The sequence below is a fragment of the Watersipora subatra genome, chromosome 1, assembly GCF_963576615.1.
Source record: "Watersipora subatra chromosome 1, tzWatSuba1.1, whole genome shotgun sequence".
NCBI lineage: Eukaryota > Metazoa > Bryozoa > Gymnolaemata > Cheilostomatida > Watersiporidae > Watersipora > Watersipora subatra.
Genome location: NC_088708.1, coordinates 29,062,014 through 29,083,779, shown reverse-complemented (window position 1 = coordinate 29,083,779; position 21,766 = coordinate 29,062,014). Strand labels below are relative to the sequence as shown.

Genomic DNA, 21,766 nt, shown 5'->3' with positions numbered 1-21,766 from the left:
CATATCAATGGGATCGCATATATATAAAACAGCAAATGCTGCCTAAATTCTGTTGCATTCTGCAGAACATCATGCATTAGCTGCAAAAACAGAAAGTGAGCCAATATATATGCTGCCAGTAGACAACGTTCAACTGTACTTTGCAAACAAACCCCAAAACTAAAAATACAACTCACAAGAGCTGCGGGCATTGGTATAATGTTTTGCTGCCTCCTTCTTTGTGTTAAGAGGTCCGACAGCCCAAACAACCTGTTGTTCGGTGCCATCAGTCATGTACTCCTTATCCTTTGCATCACCTGCAAATTGAAATACTTCACTTTTAATAACCGTTCAACACAGACAGGCCATCTGAGTATGGTTTGTCTTTATTACAAACCAACAAAAAGTTGTGTTTAAAGAAATAAAAAAGATACACAGAGACCCAAACAAATTAGATGAGCAAATTAAATGAATTAAAGGTTAACTGACAGAACAAATGTTTATTGCATTAACAGTGACAGATAATATTACAGATTGATGTTTGAAAAATACTTTTGTGTAATTTTGACCAAATACCAGGTTTTATCGACATTAACAAGTAGTAAAAAACGACAAAGAGAGTCGCAATCTTTGCAAAACATTGACCAGAAACAGATGTGATACTATATAACTGCATTAAAGTGCCTTGTTTTATTAATTCGATTATTTCAAAATTGTCGGCTCAAGATCATCACTCATGAAAGCAGAGCATGTGTTAATAGGTTTCAAACAGATTACTTTCGAGAATAGCTAATTTTTACAGATAATTAAATTTTTTTATTTGCATGAAGAAAGAATTTCATACTAATGCACTGCAAAAGACTCCACAAACCGAATGGTGTAATTCTATAAAACCCACTTAAAAGTTAATGCAGTGTTAATAGCGCGGTTATTGCGGTTAATACGGCACAGACTTATTAAGTATTTATAGAATTTGCTTAATCGGGTAACCAAAACATATAGCATTGAACTAAATGGGGAAAATGTATTAGAATGGCAACCGGGGAAATCGCTTTTGTATCACATTCATGCATTGGCCAATCATCAGCATTGACGTCCTATATCTTCCGTCTATGTTTTGCTGAAAAAATGACCTGCTTATGCCACAGCTTAGTGTTTACATCTTTAGTTTTTGTCTCTAAAACCTATTTATTGTTCTGCTAAAATCCAAATCATTGCTGAAAAACAAAATATGATTATATTGGTGTAAATACATGTAATTTTAAAATTCTGTCAGTTAACCTTTAATGTGGTTTGGCATCCCTACATAAACACAACTCTTCCTGTATGTATGTAAAAGTGTAGATATTTCACCTGTGTTACGAGCTCGGGTGTATTTTACTCTGGTTATACCGTAGGTAACTTCAGCAGATACATCTGTGACATCATCAATCGCAACATTAGCAGTACTTGTATCAGGGCATGTTCCACCGTTAGATGAACACTGATAAATAGACAGCATGCAAGATGTGTGGAATTAGTAAGCGATTAACTAAACTATTTGCAGCAATGGAAGATTCCAGTTTCAATGTATGCTATACATGTTCAATATATTAGGAAAGTGAAACACATATTTTGCTTTTACAGACGTCTTTGAGAACTTCGTCTGAGCACGCTTAGTAAACTTATTATTTTTAAAATATTTTAAAATAAAGAAAGGAAAAGTGTAATACTGTCCAGATCTAACTGACGACTGATAAATGCATTTGTCTCCTGACACACGAACAGTACAACTTGAAACGAGAAATGAGGAGACAAAGAGAACTATTGAAAATACTAAATACATCAGTGAGATTACAACTACTAGTTGCTGTATTATTATACCATGAAATTTTATTACAATAGTATTGTATACAAACAGGTCATATTTAACCAAAAGAGAACAATAGAGCTCCTGCTAATTTCCTTGCTGGAGTAAATAATTGCGGAAAGAAGTCAGTTCTCATTCTGTCTTGAGTGTCAACTATAGCATTCCACAATCCTTGTGCAACGGCTGACTAAAACTAACATTGCCTTGAGTATTAGCCGTTCCTTGAGCTCAGACTAGTAAAAATATTTTAGCTATACTATATTTTAGGTAAACAACAATTACATAATCACAACCATATCACAATCGCAACTAAGTTCTAACATCGTGAACGTAATTGACAATTCTTCACATTAATTTAGAAAATTACAGGCAAACCGAAAGTATTCAAGCTACCTGTGCCTTTGATGTGATAAAGTAGTCAACTGCTCTCGGGGTGGAGCCTTCTCTATAGTCGGCTACAACCACATCAGCGTCATTCATTTGTGGTCTAGTCGTGCTACCACTCAGCCCAAATGCCATGTAGTCTTCATTTCGATCTGCAAAAGTCAGGCTGTACATTGTTTGAGCTCCGTATTAAATGACAGAGGGTGGGCATGAATAGCTAAAATTCAACACCATCCTTCTTATTGGCTTATTATAAACAGGAATGCAAATAGGAATGCCAAAGGTCATACAAAAATATAAATGTTCACTCCAAAATAGCAGTTATCTGAATAACTAGTTATCTGTTATTCAGATAACTGTTATTCACACAACAGTTATCTGAATTCTTTTGCATCTCTGTTTATATCGAAAGCATCGAAAGCAATTTCAGTTGATCCTAGCATTTAGGCAGAGTTCGTTTCACTAGGCCCTGCTTACCAATAATCAGTCAAAAGTTACTCATATTTTGTAATTTCAGCAGTAAATATGCTCTTTTGAAAACTGTTGTTAAGTGTCAGTCATCTTTAGCACATTTTTATAAGTGTTCCAAGCAGTAAAACAGCAACTTTGCGCAGACATACTCTCCGCATGCTGATGTTATGTATAACTTTATGTTCGCCTTCTAGGCAACAGTTACTTAGACCATATTATTCTTGTTACAATATCAAAATGTTCAATTATATAAAATGTATTATTTTAATCAGCCCATTGCAAGCAGTATTTCCTGGAATTAATTCAATATAAACTTATATGAATCTTAAGTGTTTTAGCCATCTTTGAATAAGTGGAAGGAAAATTGCTGATGTCAAGTACTGCTACTAAATTTGAGTTAGTTGATAGAATTTTCATCCGGCTAAACAAATTCATAGAATTACTCATGATAGTTTTGGAGAAAGAACCTCATGCATAAAAAGATGTCGAGTTCAATCACAAGCAACTCACACGAACAAGCTTTAAATTGTTAACAGAACACGAGCACAATTTTCATAGGAGAAGGCACTGACCAATGATAATAGCATATTCTGCATTTACCAGCTACCTTTAGATAATGGTTAACATATAGTATCTAAATTGTTCTAGCATAATGGTTGACATATGATATCTAAACTGTTATAGCATAATGGTTGACATATAGTACCTTTACTTTAGTAGTATGTTATTAGCATATGCAGTAACCCCTAACTATTTCCCGGTTCTGCTTTTACAACTTTAGTACTTTACGGGTTAAAAAAGATTCATCAAAAAATAAAACAAATAACTGACAAAAACTACAATAGGCCTACATAAATCTCTCTCATATTTACTTTCTCATATTCACAAACATGTGACTTCCTTCTCACAATGTACACATTTAGCACTAGTACAAATATTCAGACCAAATCAAGTCGATACTAATGAATAAGTGCATTCTCTGGCTTAAAATACTGGACTGTGGTTGAAATATAAACTAAAAGTCAATCAAGAAAACTTGCCTTATCTACTTATTATATATGAAATTCGTTTTAAAGAGTTAGAAACCAGTTTCACCATTCCGGTATCACAATATTATTATGGCTCATACTTTAAAAATTAGTTTCCATTTCATAGATTCTCACTTTTTGCGGAGGGGAGTGAAGCACCGGCCAGAATTAACCAAAAAATGAAAGACCACAGTAGTATCAAAATCTTCCTATCAAAACTATTGACATAATACTATACTATGGCACCACAATAGTATATATACTTTGTTGACATATACTACTATACTATAGCACCACAATAGTATATATACTTTGTTGACATATACTACTATACTATGGCACCACAATAGTATATATAGTTTATTGACATATACTACTGTACTATGGCAGCGTAATACAGTAGACACTCCTATAACACATACTTCCTATAACGTAAATTCCAGATAACGCAAAAAACATTATGTCAAGTTTTTGCTTGGTACTATGTAAAAAATTCCATACAACATAAAGTGTCAAACCGGTGCAAGTTCTCAAATTTGATTTGGATAATGATAATCTTGCAGTTAGCCTTAAAACGTTGCTTTCTTTCTCTTGCCACACTTGTGAGACAAAACGACGTACGTGTAGCATTATCTCTCTTTATATATACTCTACAAGATCTATGACATTCAAGTTCGCCGTGATATGTCGTCAAACATGTCGACAAACAGAGGGCATAAGTAGCTGCGCAATTGTTCAGAAGTACTTGAAGGCGATCGATTGGTGTTACAGCATTGGTCTACTGATCTGAATGTCACAAGTTGGAGCATCGTCAAAAGATCTTTTATCCTAACCTTGACCCCTAAAGACAGATAGATGATAAACCAGTTCACACCACTCTTATTATAGTGAAAATATATTTTTGTTGTACTTTATTGAAGACATATAAAATATTTGTAATTAGTTTCCTTTGCAGAATAGACCTTGTTGTCTAGAAAAGGAAACAAATCATTGTAAATGGGCGTCGAAAATGTTCTTAACTTATTGTAAAATTACTACAATCTTGAACCACAAAACGAGTGAAAGTGATAAAAAGGACAAAAGTTATCGATGCAAACCAAGAATAGTGCAACGAATTAAACAACGGTACAGCCAACAAATTAAAAAATTAAATCCAGTTTTTCGTTTTGGTATGGCCAAAAAGGGTGAGTTTGAAAAAAATCTTGGTACGGACTAGGAAAATTTCAGGTACTTTACTGTTCGTATAACGTAAATTCCCTATAACATAGATGTTCCTGAAACGGATTATTTACGTTGTAGGAGCATCTACTGTAACACACAGACGCTAATTACCTACTTCCGAACAACAGTAGATACGAACGATGTTGTGCGTATATTAACAATTGTTCGTAAAGAAAAATGGTAGATACGATGTTCGTACAGAGATGCCGTAAGTTAGATTTTGCATTGCATCCATTTAATGTATTTGCATCTATTATACAACATGGTTGGTGAAAATGGAAATGCTTCTAGTGATAATGAAAGTGTAAAAAAGAGGCAAACCATTTCATTTGAAATGAAAGTGGCAATAATAAAGAAGCTTGATGCTAGTGAAAAGATGGTGAGTGTTGCACGCGTGTACAACATATATACATAAAATATGCATATAAAATGAATCGTTCGACTGTCGGTACAATTTACAAACAACAATACCGTATCATGAGATACAATCCACAATCATTAGCAAGAAAAGAGGAAACGTTTTAGAAGAGATGGAGAAACCATTTCTTACCTTTCTTACCATTCAATCATTCTTACTATATACTGTATACCCTTTTCTTGATTGCATCTAAATTACGTATTAATTAATACAGTGGGCCCACAAGTTACGATGCCTCTGCGATAAGATTTTGTCACTTTAATTTATGAAACACGATACTTTTTCATCCTCACCATACTGGAGTGATATTGTTTTCCGCCATACGATATCAAAAAAATTTCTCTTGAAACTAAAATTTGGCAGTTGGAGTACTGATTATGATTAAATAACTAAAATGTCAATATGCTAATCACCAAAATACCTCCCACAATGCCTTAAAGAGATATACGTTGTTTGCCATCTCAGTTCAGCATTGTATGTTATAATAAAAATAAATTTACAAACTGATAAGTGATTAAAGATTTAGTTAAAAAATCAAAGTTTACTAAAATGCATACTAAAACTTCCTTAAAGTATGTGTTTAGTATGCTAAATTCAATTAAGTTATATTCAGCGTTTATGTTACACGTCTGTCTCAAAAGTGAAAACTCTCCTCGGTATGTACTGCACGTAGTACATTGTAATGTTACATTTTCTTGCAGATCATAACCACTAAATCCCCTAAAGTTACTGTAAGTAACTATAGTTACTAAGGTTAACATATTGTTTTGTTACTAATTTTTAAATGTACAGCACGCATATAAAATTTTGATGATTTTTACCAAGTGTTTGCATTAGATAATTACTATGGGTTTCTATTCCACTCTATACAATATTTACGCCTTATGATGTCAACGCTGAAACGAATTAAAATCATATAAGTGTATACCAAATAATTTTTCATTGTAATCGTAGCAAAACAGACTTTATTTAGCCATTACTTGTTAATGATTTCACATTTACATATAAACACCTTTAAAGTTTTATTTTCCTTCTTCATTTATTTCAACAAAATACTTCTGTCATGATATAAAATTTAAAGGTTACAATTGTTTAAAATAGTTTGAAAACCTTTATAGTTGTTTTACTTTTTCTCTTAATTCATTTGAACTGTACAAAAAACACTTTTTTCGTGATATGAAGCTTAAAAGTTAGAATGATAAATGTTGTATATGTTAAATAAAAATAAATTTTCTGTCCCAAAACTTTTTCGTTACCCAGGCAATGCCGGGCATTCAGTAGTACTTATGTAATCCTTAAACATCATTCAAAATAATGTACTGAGACAACCTACTAATAAATTTGTTTAATGAACGGCTGTTCGGTACGTATCTCGTTCGTAAGTTGGGGAGCATCAGTATACATTATTGACTTATACTATTATACTAGGACAGCATAATAGTATATATACTTGATTTTGCACTTACTGATATTGCCAGCTAACTCAAATGTAATGGAATCGTTGGTGATGAGCCAGGAGACCTGCAACTGTTCACTCATTGCCTCACAGTTGAATCCTTCTCTGTCTATGTCTGAAACAGTCACTAGTGAGTTAACTTAACCAGTTGAATCCTTCTCTGTCTATATCTGAAACAGTCACTAGAGAGTTAGCTTAATCAGTTGAATCCTTCTCTGTCTCTGTCTGAAACAGTCACTAGTGAGTTAACTTAACCAGTTGAATCCTTCTCTGTCTATGTCTGAAACAGTCACTAGAGAGTTAACTTAATCATTTGAATCCTTCTCTGTCTATGTCTGAAACAGTCACTAGAGAGTTAACTTAATCAGTTGAATCCTTCTCTGTCCATGTCTGAAACAGTCACTAGAGAGTTAACTTAACCAGTTGAATCCTTCTCTGTCTATGTCGGAAACAGTCACTAAAGAGTTAACTTAACCAGTTGAATCCTTCTCTGTCTATGTCTGAAACAGTCACTAGTGAGTTAACTTAACCAGTTGAATCCTTCTCTGTCTATGTCTGAAACAGTCACTAGAGAGTTAACTTAATCAGTTGAATCCTTCTCTGTCCATGTCTGAAACAGTCACTAGAGAGTTAACTTAACCAGTTGAATCCTTCTCTGTCTATGTCGGAAACAGTCACTAAAGAGTTAACTTAACCAGTTGAATCCTTCTCTGTCTATGTCGGAAACAGTCACTAAAGAGTTAACTTAACCAGTTGAATCCTTCTCTGTCTATATCTGAAACAGTCACTAGAGAGTTAGCTTAATCAGTTGAATCCTTCTCTGTCTCTGTCTGAAACAGTCACTAGAGAGTTAACTTAACCAGTTGAATCCTTCTCTGTCTCTGTCTGAAACAGTCACTAGTGAGTTAACTTAACCAGTTGAATCCTTCTCTGTCTATGTCTGAAACAGTCACTAGTGAGTTAACTTAACCAGTTGAATCCTTCTCTGTCTATGTCTGAAACAGTCACTAGAGAGTTAACTTAATCAGTTGAATCCTTCTCTGTCCATGTCTGAAACAGTCACTAGAGAGTTAACTTAATCAGTTGAATCCTTCTCTGTCCATGTCTGAAACAGTCACTAGAGAGTTAACTTAATCAGTTGAGTCCTTCTCTGTCTATGTTTGAAACAGTCACTAGAGAGTTAACTTGACCTGTTGAATCATTCTCTGTCTATGTCTGAAACAGTCACTAAAGAGTTAACTTAATCAGTTGATACTGTTGATCAGTTTTTACTGGTTTTTAAAGAAATATTAAACTGTACTTTACTCGAATACATATAATGGAGAAGTAAAACATTAAAGTACGTCATCATAATGCAATCTGAGCTGTATTACGCAACACCATATAAATGAGAAAAAGGACTGCGACAATGCAAATATACCCACCTACTTGTCCGATGTGAGGAGGAACATTGAGGTCATCAGGGAAAGTGACCTCACCAAAGTTGTGCGAGTAGGAAATACAGAACATGCTGAGCCACTTAAGCTCTATTGCCGAGATGGTACTAGGTAGAGTCAGCATGATATCCCTATCAGAATACTGAGTGGCCTTCTTGTCACTGTACAGCAAAATCATATAATGTAGGAAACAGCAAATAGAGCTGTAAACTGCACAAGTCTAGCTGAGGTGAAAGAAAAGGAGAGTTGACGATAATAACCTGACAAAGTAAATCCGAACAAAGGGAAACAGCTTAAATGTTTCGGACAATTACCATATTTGTATCAAATATGACTACATTTACAAACAATTTGTACTCCTATGTAGATTACACAAATTATAGATTATGAAATTTTACCAAATCAAACTTCTCAAAATGTGCAATGAGAAAAAACTATTAAGGAGCACTCAAAGTTATTATAATAGGAAGGTTCTGGAATAGTTCATCAAAATCAATATCTCCTTAGGTGAGCCAACATTTCCCGAAAAGCAGCTTGGAGTGAAAGCCAATCAAAAATATTTTAAGACAAAAGCAAATGAGACAGCAATAAAGTTCTTGCATCTACCCAAGAAATTAAATAACTTGGGCATGCAACTTTGATTAAATTAAAAGAAATGTTCTAAAATTCTGTTACATTTAAGCATCACTCCCAGCAAATTTCGTTTAGAGTGTGTTGTGATAATCATTTCATCCATAATATTAATAATAATACATATAAGAAAAATAAGAGACAGTATCATTGTATTAAGAGCCTTCCTCGCCTCGAAATCTTTAGGAAAAACTGCAGGCACTCAGCCTTTTCAACTAAATTCCTAATGTGTGTATAAACTTACTTACCGGTATATTTGTTTGCACCGATACACAAATTAAGGAATTCTAGCTAATTGTAGTTTTTCCAATATATTTCTGATCATTCGGTTTTGTTTGCATATTTTTACGAAAAATGCTAAACATGTTTACAAGAAATGAACAGTTCGGTAATCGAGCCAATGAGGTGTATGAAAAACCCTTCAGCCAAACACCTGTTTGATAAGCTTGCAACTCTGACTTAAGAATTGAAAAATAGCCCTATAAAGACAAAAATTAGACTAGTCACTATTGCTATTTTGTGGAATGGTATAGAATCTTATCCAGCTCTCTTGTACATGGAAGAAAAGAATGCAATTTTAAGGATGCCTTGGCTAAAGAAAACCGCTGCCTGAACTGAGAGAGAGGGAGAGAACAGTGACAGAGGCTCAAAAAGAGATGCTACGTTGCTTGGATTGCATCAATGTTCGTGTTGTGCAAGATGAAATCATTTCTAATTGTTAGTCAGACTATTGCAAAAAACTATTGCCACATGAAAGTGCTAGAAGACATCAGAAAGCACATGAAGAGATGAAGGATGGACAAATAGATGAGCGTAGGCGTTGAACCAGTAGGGAGTACTTTGCTAATGAGGAAAGCTCAATCTTAGATTTTCCCTTTCAGCAAAAAGGGAAGCTACTTCGCATTTGGTATTAACTACAGGAGATTACCCACAGTAGCTAATTTGGTATTGCATGAAAATAGAAAAGACCAAACTGAGTAACCTAGATGTAAACATCAGATATTCAGTTTGGCACAAAAGATGGACCACAGCAGTTAAGTATTGCATACCGGTTATGGAGGAAGACCCAGTCAATGAGACAGACACTGTTTCCATTGCGCGAATGATGCCGATTTGGAATTGTCTGCATGTTGAGTTACTGTGAGTTAAGTGTTTCAATGGCCATTCAGATGTTGCAGATTAAACCAAGCACTTTGATAAAAAAAATAAGGAATTCTACGCTAGAGGTCATAGCAGCATCCTCCTGTCTCGCTTAGCAGCACACTTTCTTGACACAATGTATCAAAAAATACATTTCGACAGAAGTGTGAAAAAAGTTCATAATGGAATAGCTTGCACGGCATTTTCTTGCACATCATTTGGAAGTACCATCTCCATTTTTCGCAAGCATGAAACATTTGATAAAAGTTTGTGGGTAACAAAACTCGCTTGACTTAATGTTTTTCGCCATTTCCATTTTGGAGATGAAGCAAACTTGCGGATTAACCACATCGTGAAAATATAGTGAGAGAAAAGAGGGCACAAATCAGATAAAAAACTTGGCTGTTAAATGTTTGCTATTAAAGCATCCTTACAGACTGGAGCGTACCAGTGGGTTCGGTGCATATAAAGATGGCCGCTAGAGCATTTGTGCAGATTACAGAAGGTTCTGTGGTACGACTATTATATATGCCTACCGTATATTAAGAAAAGGTGATAGGCAAAGAAGCCAGACTTAAAAAGGGAAAAGTCTTACTATTATGCTTTGAGCTAGTTTAAGAAACAATGTAATGGGTTTAATAGGTGATGTTTATGTGCATGAGAAATACTTTATTCTTTCTTTTTTTTCATATCACTTTCATTAGTATGGCCATGCATTTTCTTGTAGAACCTGTTATGAATTGTTTTATAGCGCATTGTATAGCATTATTGGAGAAAACTTCCTGTCCCCATACACTATTATGTTGAACTAAATAGAGACTGCGTTGGCAGAGGCGAATCTACTGTGGTGCATATGGTGCAAATGCACCACCTTAAATATAGCAAATAAATTGAAAATTTTTTTTTAAGTCCATCAAGAATTGAGTGAATTTCATTTCACTGAGAACCTTGTAATCTTGATATACATAGTATAATGAACACTATAAAACACTAATTTAATTAATCATATCTGATGTCAATTTTTACCTCTAAACTTGTTATTTACTGCAAACAAATGATTACACTTTTTTGGGCACAAACACACCTCTCCTTCATTCTAAGATGCCTAAATTTCAAAAAGGTCCGCTAGCGCGGGGCCAGGCAAGAGGGTGGTCTCCTTGCACCCCCTCCCGCCTTAGATATATTACACAAATTTTGCACCACACACTTATTTTCCTAAATCTGCCCCTGGTTGGCCTTATTTGAAATAGTTTTGCCTAACAACTATTCACTTCATACTACTCTGGCTTCATATCGAGCAATTGCAGATTGTTACCAGTATGTCTAATTCATATACCATATATAATTTCCGTATACAACAAAAAACAAAGTACTAATTTTGTCTTATTAAATTATATTCTGATGTAAAAATAGCCCTACATGCAAACATAAGCCTATATGAATTATTGTGCTGAACAGGAAACCACTCTGACAGCAGATCTAAACGTACAGCGCTTCGTGTAAGCTTTTTTGTCAGCGCTTCATGTCAGCCCAGATACCTTGTTACAAGGTCAGTTTATCTACTGTAAACAGATATCGGTAAAAATGGAAAAAGAATTAGTTTATACGGTACCTGACCCCATTCTCATCTGGAATTATTCCATATGGGGCTTGTTGAAGTTTTACGGCATCAGTTACTCCCACATAGAAGTAGGCATCTACATACAATGACAATATTGAATGAGGTACTAGTAAGAATTTGGTACATGATAAACTGTCACGAAGCTTATCTACATGTACAAGAGCTATTAATTACGAGTTTTCGCTTCATAACATTATGAACAGCTCAGTTTGAACAGTTTGCTCTTAGACCTGTTGGTGTGTACAAAATGGGACTGATAGCAGACCTCATTTGAGACAAATGCCATAACAATGGATAGCAGAATAGCAACTGATTCTAAAAAACCATTCTGCATACTAAAATAATTTTTATGGTATATTACAAAAAAGGTAGAAAAAACTTTAGCATTGCATTTTTGCTCTACATGCCTTTGTTCAGGCCTAATAACTTAGTTGGAAAGAAGATGTCCTGGAGGAATTATTAAAAAGTAATCTATTCAGGTGTTTCCATAGTTTGAAAAGGTAACCAAATTGAGTTACAAATAAATAAAAGCTTCGATTAGAATTTTTTAAACCTTTACTTGACTACAGGTTTTTTAGCAGAGAATGAAATGAGAAACACATTTTCATTTAATTCTAGTTCTTTAAAAAACCAACCATATGCATATACACTGATGAATTACTGCTTTTGATACAGGTCAGTGCCTCAGACTGATTCAGAATACGCCAGCATTTCCTTCTTTTGATCGCTCAGATTGTGTGTAAGAAATTCGGGTGTAAACCTGTCATAATCTTTGCTATAAGTAGGAGCCGCGTTTATCCATCCGAAGTCACAGTTGTAGGTTGGGAAAAAAGACTGGATCACATGAGATTCGCACCCACGACATTTGACCTGGCAGCGCAGCCCACTACTAATAATAATAACATTGCTGGAATAGTGGTGCTTATACTTACACTCTGTACTTTTATCAGCACACCTGACGATCTCTCACGACAAACTGGACTACCGGTGTAATAGGTGTAAAATAACACTAACAAATGCATTGAGTGACAGCCAATAGAAAGCGATGAGTGTCAGCCAGACTATCGCAGTAACCGGTATCGCTAAAGTTAGAAATATATTACATGGATGTTCCAAACCACTGCGTCATACACTAATCTAAGTTTTAAAGAATTGTGAGATCATAACTTTGGTTATAACTTTTTGGGCAATTTTTAGTAGTTGTTAACAGGAAGAAAAATTTGTAAAAGTTGCTTTTTTTGTTATTGACCTTACCTATTTTGGTAGATTCAAAAAAGAGCTCAATGGGAACTTAATGAATATATTCACTGGCTTTTTTGAAGTTTATTTACAAAGCATTTAAGATCGAGCTCTTAATGAACAGTTTAATCACTGTAGGTGACAATAATTGAACGCTTGTCTTATAACAAACTAACTGCATACTACAATGTTTTATTTAAGTTATTGGTGGCTCATTAATAGAGTAATTATTGCGTCTTTGCATATACTGTAGACGTTCCTAAAACGTAAACCTAGGACATAAATTCCACATAACGTAAATTCCACAACGTAAATTCCATATAACGTAAATTCTACCTAACGTAAATTCCACATAACGTAAAGAATTTATGTAAAGTTTCTGTTTTGTACTACTTAAAAAATCACTATAACGTAAAGGGTCAAGTCGGTGCAAGTTGGTCAAATTTGATTAGAATAATGATAATCTTGTAGTTAGCCTTAAAACTATCGTTTGCTCTTGCATTGCACTAAGAAGAGAATATGACGTACAGTATAGGGGTATCTCTATTAGGTATACTATAGTTCCCTGGCAGTCCAGTGTGCCGTGAGAGATCGTCTAGTGAGGGCCGAAAAAGTAAAGAGAATAAGTAGCTGCATAATTTTTCAGAAATACTTAAAGGTGATTGATTGGTGCAGGTGTTAGAGTGTCAGTATACATGTGGACAGTGCTGAATTGGACTTTGAGTAGGACTATTGTTGAAAGCCATCTTCTATCTTAGCCTCTAACCCTGGCAACAAATAGACGTTTGAATAGACAGACACAGCTCTTATTATAATAAAGATATATTTTGTTTCACTTTATTTTAGACATAAAAAATAATTTTATTATTTTTATTTGCAGCATAGGCCTTTCGTCTAGAAAAATGGTAGAAAAATTAATGTAAATTGACATTGAAGGTGTGCACCCGCTTAACTTAATGTAAAATTACCTTAATAATTGACCTTAAACCGAGTGAGAGTGATAATAAAAAAAATAAATACTGCCGATAAAAACAATTATTCTATAGTTACTGTAGTCATTAAATGAAAAAGATGTCTAGTTTTATTTGGGCCAAATGAGTTTTGGAAAATCTTAGAACAATTTAAGCAATTTACATTTATTTCACTGTTCGTATACTATAAAAACCTTATAACATAAATGGTGATGGATTATTTACATTGTAGGAGCATCTACTGTAGCTGAAAGTGGCATGCAGAAGATAACTCCAAGTTTATGAAACGAGTGTGCACACAAACAAGTGCTTATTTCGCATGCTATTTCATGATGGATATTTTGTCAACATAATATCATTAGTTATTTGGTTAGTGTGTTATGCGTAGAGAATCTCGAAGCGCCCAAAATTGCTGGTGTAAACAGGTAAATCACATGCCAATATGCGTTGCGATTTTTTCCCGAAATTTGAATATATAAGCTGCAATCACTAAATTGACTAGTACATTTAAGCAGGCCTTTATTCTATTTTGGCATTTTCTTACCTGGTCCCTGCCCGTCATATCGAAAGCTTCTAATAAATATTGTCCGATCATCGATAACGGTTACTTCCTGAGAACGGACACTGTGAGCCCGAGAAGTGAATGTACCGATATCCTGCTGAGCTGGTGCTACAAAGCCTTGTGGAATCGAGGCCCCTCCATACAACACCTGAATTGTGTGGTATATGCATATAAGCCCAGCTTGTCTTAAATAAAGAAATATCATAATGCCTTTATGGGTTTTCAGTGGAACACCTGAAAAACACTTAGGTGAACCAATTCACTTACAACTGGACGAACAACACAACAATCCAAGTTGCCACAACTTAGGTGACTCAGTGTTGTGACTCTGAGTATATTCAGCAGGCATACTTCTTTGGATATTACCATAAAACCTCTATTTGAATGCAATAGTTCACAATTTTGTTTAACCCGTTCCAATTGTGGCTATCAAATGGAGGGGACGTTTAAATAGAGGGGGGACGATGTTTTTCTGAATTTTTTCCCAAAAATCTGATGATCTATTTTTGTAAAATAGATCATCAAAATTTGGGAAGAGAAATTTAAACCTTTGACAGGTGAAGCGAATGTTGCCTATATTTTGCACTCTCATTCGGACGGAGCAACATTAATCCTTTTAGATGCAAAAAAATCTGCTAACTTAGCTCTAACTTGACAAAGATCTCTAAATAAATATGCATTGGGAAGCCGAGAAATATCTCTACCAGTTAAAATCTATTGCTTGCAATTGACCTGTGATGATATTATAGCATATACCCTGCTTTGCAATTTGTTGGAGCTTTCAGTTTTTATTTCATTCTAAATTTGAAGGCACATTTTTATGTTATAACCATCAACGAAAATGTTGCATAAAAGCTCATTGCACTCATTGATGTTTTTACTACAATTTTCAGCCAAAATTGGCGTTTTAAGTGCAATAGAAGAAGAGTTATGAGCGTCGATCCATTGTGAGCCGAGTTAAGATAACCACAAGGATGCTAACAAATAATATGCTATAAATCTGCAAATTTATAAGTTACATCATAATAACCTATCAAATACTACAAACATATATTCAAGAACATAAACAAACTATACTTATAATATAGGTATGCAAAAACAGAAGTCATCTGATCACTACTCTTCTTCTGCACTGTTTAACTAGTTGATAGCGTCCAAACAATTTTTTTAGCAGATCAAATTTTTACGAGTTGCATTTCGCTCAAACAATCATAAATAAACCTTTGGCCCAATGGGCACTAAGCACAACTTTTAGCCTAAAACTAGGCGTTCATAAACCATCGTAAATGTAAACAATTTTTCACATAATGTTTTGAAGTATCAAAACCGCGTCAAACAAGGAGCTATAATTAGCCTGATAAAGTTGTCAATTATTTCTATGGTGTTGCCTTCTAATTTTTAACAAAAAAACTGAAAATTCTGGAGTTGGAAAATGAACTTCAATACAAACAGAAACAACAAAAAAATCAATTGTTAAATTGATGTAACCGAGTCATTATTAGTACGATTTTGTGAATACTTTTTTACTGATCACTTTTTATTATGGGTTTGTAAAGATCAAAGAATGTCAAAGTAGCGGTTAAAAGGCGGTGGCATTCAATTAAAGGATGGCGCTCTGTTTTGCAACCCGTTTTCAATAGTGACGGTCAAATAGTGATGGCGTTCAAATAAAGGTGGCGTTCAATTAGAGGTTTTATGGTATGTGACTTGACCTACTACAATCCCCAAATTAAATTGGTATTCTTGAGAATTAAATTCTTCTTGATCAACAAATCATACCTATTAGGACTATAACTTTCATACAATTCTACCTCACACATTTTAGAATTCAAATTTTAAATTTATAAGACATTTTTTTATAAAGACTATATCTAGATATTTCTGCTGCACAAAATAACACATGAAAATGTCATATTGAAGTAAGAAAGGAATGAATTTCACATTATGAAGGATACTTGCAATGCAAATGTGAGAGGTAAATGGGTGAAAGGTTACTTTTTCAGTTTCATGAAGCAAATGTACTATATGAGTGATTAATGCAACATTAGGGCAATATATTAAAATGGCAAACAACTATGTTTGCCATGTCACACGGATACGTATGCTGTGTGAAACATGTGTTTGAAAGTGTAAAAAAAGTGTTTAAAATGTGTATACGTATGATACGTAGACACACTTTAAACAGATATGTATGCTAGAGTAGGTTGTTGGTTTATTAAGACATAATGATGGTTAACTGTGCTGGTGCCAAAAGGTTTCTTCTACATACATGTAGACAATATAAAATACTGTTAGCCAGTTTCTAATATAGCAACCAAAGCAGGCGCAGCAAGATTGATTCACAATGAAATGCTACATAATGATAATAATGGCATGCTTCTGTCATGTAGTGTTCTCATGTTTCAGAGAAACGCACCACCAGGACTAGTTTTTTATAAGCTACTTTGGGTGGTCCTAACACTAATCAAGGGCTTCTTCTGGAACTGTTAGATTAATCCGAAGGGATGCCTTTTGTAACAGGTTTAGTCTGATAGACCATTTCACTTGCCCAATGTGCGAAGGACAGAGGTGGATCTTTAACGTGCCGACGGTGTCAATGTGGTACACGGGGCCTCCAAGTTATAGTCTAGATCCGAAAGACCCAGCAATTTAAGGTTGAAAGCTTGCTGAGAGCTTTTTATCAGACTGGCATTAAGTTGGACTTGAACCCCCAACCCCATGGTTGACCACTACCACTAGGCCAACCTGACACCCTATAAGGGTGTCACGTTGGCACGTATAATGATAATAATATGGCAGTAAGCGTACCTGGCTGTCTGTATTACCAACAGCAAGGTAACCAAAGTCTGAAATAACACCATCGGCTATGTCAAATATGATGTCTTCACCGTTGTAGCTTCTCAGCGGGCCTCTAATAATAAACGTTATTATTACTTTCAAAAGCAACTGACTTTTCATATTGGGCCGCTGAAACTAAATCTTAAAGTTAACTTTCAGTGCATAAGTACGAATCGGAGAATCTATCTGGTTAAATCTTTGTCAGTTCTTGTACTTGGCTATTAGATAGCACGGGAAGTATATCTTAATGAATGAGATGAAATATTTGCTCTTCCATTCAGATACGTATTTGGTATAATTTGTCTTACAGCTGAGTCACGATGAGTGTGCATGTTCCAAGCGGATTAACAGACAGATGCTAAGTCTTAAGTATGATCTGTAATTTCTGTATAATCAGTCATGTTACTATCAAGGACTGAGTATAACAACTAATTATAATCATATGTTACTATCAAGGACTGAGTATAACAACTAACTATATTCATGTGTTACTATCAAGGACTGAGTATAACAACTAACTATATTCATGTGTTACTATCAAGGACTGAGTATAACAACTAACTATATTCATGTGTTACTATCAAGGACTGAGTATAACAACTAATTATAATCATATGCAAATTTAAAGTAATTTTCGCAAAGTAATTATTTTGACACTCAGACATGCCCAGAGAGTAAGCACATTCTTCATCTTAATCCCAAGATAAACATTGAGATTTCACAACTATCAGCCAATATGATGTCTGCTTTTTAATCAAGATATTAGAACAGAAAGTGTCACTTGTAGAACTGACGTAACCAACCCTAACATGTACAGCATTAACCCATCCCAAATCTTCAATAAATATTTATGCAAATAAACAATTAGTTTTTAAGTTCGAGGACTCAAATTGCTTTCCTTTGCCAAGACTGAAGTAACAATGTAAAGCAGTTAGTAACAACTGGAAAGCTCTTTGATTGTATTTTATTAATCCACATCATTTCAGCCATCAACTTTCTACTAATACTCCTGGTAGGAATACGTAGAAGCGATGGATTAATCTAGTGAGTTTCATAGACCTTTTGACATACATCACACTGTAAGCCACAAATTTTTGGTAGCTTTAATACCAAAAAGCTGTCCTCACGCTGAATATGACTTAAGATATTGTCGACTATCACTTCAGAATAAAAAATAACCCCATAAATACTAACTCAATGCTTGTGCATAGGCATACCTATCCAAGCTAATAATAGAGAACACAATTGCTATCTTAATACAAAGTAATTGCATAGCACCAATGCACCTTCTACTAGAAGCAAACAAAATGCAAAGTTCAACCACCGTACATCGGTGTTCACCTGAATGATAAGTAGCAGTAGTCAGATCACTGTTTTAGAGAGAATCATTTATGTTAGGTGGTGTTGTCTTATAGGCCATCAGACAAAATCAACCTCAAAAACAAACTTTAGGGTTGGCATGTGGACTCAAAGAAATTAGTTTTGGATAGGAAGTAACATGGTCAAAAACCATGATGTAGTTTGCTGAACAGTCTCAAGAATGCTTCAGGTACTAAATTGTTAAGCACATTTGAGAGCTGATCGTTTTTCAAGTCAAAACAAACTACGCTGCAGACGAAAATTAAGAGACAGCCTTGTATCAGCAATTGATTGTGTTAGCAATAGGACTGCGACAACACTTACGCCATTACTGTAACAGCATTACTGAGGTCTCCTGAGGTCTTAGCATTCTCAAATGTCTTTCCTTTACCCATTAGAATTGCAGTCCCTGTACAAAATGGTGTAACTCATGTAGTTCTGATGTAAGTCTGTACATTTTACATGGACTTGTTTCTCATCAATTAGTTGGGTTTTGCAGTTTTAATACGCCATTCAAAGAAGGAATCGCATAATAGGTAATCTATTTTCTTTGTTATACATATGCTTGTTTTATTGTTTTTATAACTTGTTGACTATTGGTGAATACAACCTTTTAAATCTTGTCAACTCAGTAAACTTAAGGATCTATAAATACTTTGTTTAATACTAACATTATAATCTAGTGCTATGGCATGTAATACAATATTAGTCCTTAACACAGCTATTCGCATTTCAGTTCCTGCTTTCAGAAATAGCAACTATAATGACAAAACTATCTTTTTGTAATACAGCTGAACCGTGGTTGTTTAACTTCTTAGATCTCAAACAAATCAGCTTTTGAACAAAGAAATACAGACTTTGCTTTGATTATACCAAACAAAAATTAAAAACTTGAACACCGTTCGCCCTCATGCAATAAGCTGAGGAAACCTGACTACGTGGCTCGATTGCCTCGTTATCTTTAAAAATCAGTCTTCGCAAGCAGCCGTGTTAATTGCAGTTTAAAAACATTGACTGTATTGTGTGTTTTGCATAGAGCATTAGTTTATTACTTTATTTTCACCTCTAGCGAAAAAATAATTTTTAGTTTGCAAAGAAACCTGAGGAAATGAGTTGCTACAGATACAGTCATACATTACTCCTAGCCTTCTCTATTCAATTTGGTTTACATATTACCTAGTCTATTAATAGACAGTTTGTGGTGGGAAATAATGTTAAAATGCTTTGGAGAGTCACTTTCTATAATCTTGGAACAAATTAGAATTATATACATTATTTGTATTAGGAAAAGTCGTTTTAGAATTTGAACAATTCCTTTTGTGAACAGCCTCCCGAAGCAGATAACGGTTAGAAACTGAGCTGGGACTTAAGACTTTAGTTAGTCACTGCATGTCGGCTCTTTTCAGCTTGTCTTTTATTGCTATAAAGCCACATGGTTATATTTACTACTTCTTTTGGCACTTGAAAACTTCTTAATCAGATATCAACAATGGCATGCGAGTGTCAATGAATCTATTTCTCATATATAGAGCAATGTCTTGCACCATTTTTCCCGACCACATGGAACAAGCAACTCCCAGTTCACCAATTCTGGTACGTGCCAAATCCGCTCTGCAAAGTATTGCGTTTCACACGGTCCACGCTGGAGTGCCATGCAAGTGCAGTCCCAAGTGTTTCGTGTGACAATGATGCAACCGATCAGCAGCGACAAGATGTTACTTGTGAATGCACATTCTTCACTATAATAGGAGTGGTGTCTGTCTGAAGCCACGCTAAGAGTGCCAGGAAAAAAATTGCCTCATACAGGATTTGAACTCTGATACCTCAAGCTACAGAGCAGCGCACCAACCACTACACCACTCAGCTACCTTGCCGATTCATGAATTAATTACAATTATGCACATTAATCATTATGATCTCTCTTTGGTGCGCAATACTGCCAAGCATACTAATTACTAGAACTTGACTATTTAATAAATAACACTCTGGATAGTTTATCTACGTTCTCTACTAAGCTGGCCGGACAAGAGAGAGAATTGATCTTTCGGTAAATATGGCTGGTAATCAGCCATGATCAACATTTGCTTTTAGTAACTCGTTAAGAATGTTAGTAGCATCTAATGTGGCAGAACCCAACTAAATATGAATATATCATAGTTGCATACGACTTTACTTACATCTTTAGAGTTCAGAAAATTTGTGTCTTTTAAGTTTAGATTTATATCCTAATCTAGCAACATTCAAATGTCAGCAAATGATTTAAATTTGGAGTTACCAACCTGCACCATCTCCAGAAGGTGTGAAAGAGAAGCCTATTATCTGAATGGTATTCTTATCAACTGCGTAAATGCTGCCAGCCAAACCATTAGAAGCGCTGCTCCCCCAGCTCGTTGCTATCTCCTTTCCATAGTATTTGCCATCAACACTTCCAACAACTACTGCAAACGACAGTAATAAAAATCTTTTACCATAGGTAGAGCTAACTCTACTACAGGTCTAGCAAAAGTATAGTATGTAATAGCTCCAGTGTAGATGACAAGGTTTTACAATAAGAATTGCTGAAACATCGTAACCATAAAACAGCAGATTGTATCACCAGCTACAGTGGCAGCTGTAGTATAAACTGCTTTGTTAGCCACAAGAAAAGATTTGTTCAAGACCATCCTCTATGAGTGTAACTTAATAGCTGTTGTGATGCATAGAGAATGTTCTTGCCTACCAATGATGTTGGCCCACTCGACCTCATGAACTTCACAATAGGTTTGAAATAACCAAACTTTTAGAACTGGCGTATGGAAAAGCGGGGCATTATTGAGTATACTCTTCATGGTTAAAAAGCATAAAGATGGGAAGAGCCTTACCGCAGAGCAAGGCCAATTGTAAGAGACACGCCATTGCCATATGAGCTAATATCTGTAAATAAAAAAATTTCAATACCAGAAATCAGTTATAAAAACAAAAAACATTTTGAATCTTGCAAAAGGTCTAACCAATTTGACCAGCCAATTGTATGAATGCTTATGTTAACTGCACGACTGTTGACTTTCCCCAAACACAGGAAATACCAATACACCTATAATTTTTCAACCCACAGGCTACAGATTTTAAATGAATGCAGTATGCAGCAAAAGCATGCCAAAAATTAATAGGAATTATGGATATTA

The 21,766-nt window shown here is 34.9% G+C and overlaps 1 protein-coding gene across 1 annotated transcript; it reads right to left on the bottom strand.

Moving 5' to 3' along the window:
* Nucleotides 1-159: 159 nt before the first annotated feature.
* On the bottom strand, nucleotides 160-21,497 carry LOC137385913 (protein Skeletor, isoforms B/C-like). The gene is made up of 11 exons (XM_068072528.1): nucleotides 21,464-21,497; nucleotides 20,882-21,040; nucleotides 18,927-19,011; nucleotides 17,214-17,316; nucleotides 14,388-14,553; nucleotides 11,625-11,709; nucleotides 8,231-8,403; nucleotides 6,817-6,921; nucleotides 2,222-2,364; nucleotides 1,333-1,462; nucleotides 160-296 (listed from the first exon to the last, which is right to left on the bottom strand). The coding sequence occupies exons 1-11, from the start codon at nucleotides 21,495-21,497 to the stop codon at nucleotides 160-162; spliced, it is 1,320 nt and encodes a 439-aa protein (XP_067928629.1).
* Between the last annotated feature and the right edge of the window lie 269 nt (nucleotides 21,498-21,766).

Excerpts from the sequence above, each read along its gene's own strand:
- LOC137385913 (XM_068072528.1), bottom strand. The coding sequence starts at position 21,497 with ATGGCGTGTCTCTTACAATTGGCCTTGCTCTGCG. Across the intron at positions 14,554-17,213 it reads TTGGTAATACAGACAGCCAG|GTGTTGTATGGAGGGGCCTC; the intron begins GTACGCTTACTG and ends CACACAATTCAG. Across the intron at positions 6,922-8,230 it reads TCCTCACATCGGACAAGTAG|ACATAGACAGAGAAGGATTC; the intron begins GTGGGTATATTT and ends TGACTGTTTCAG.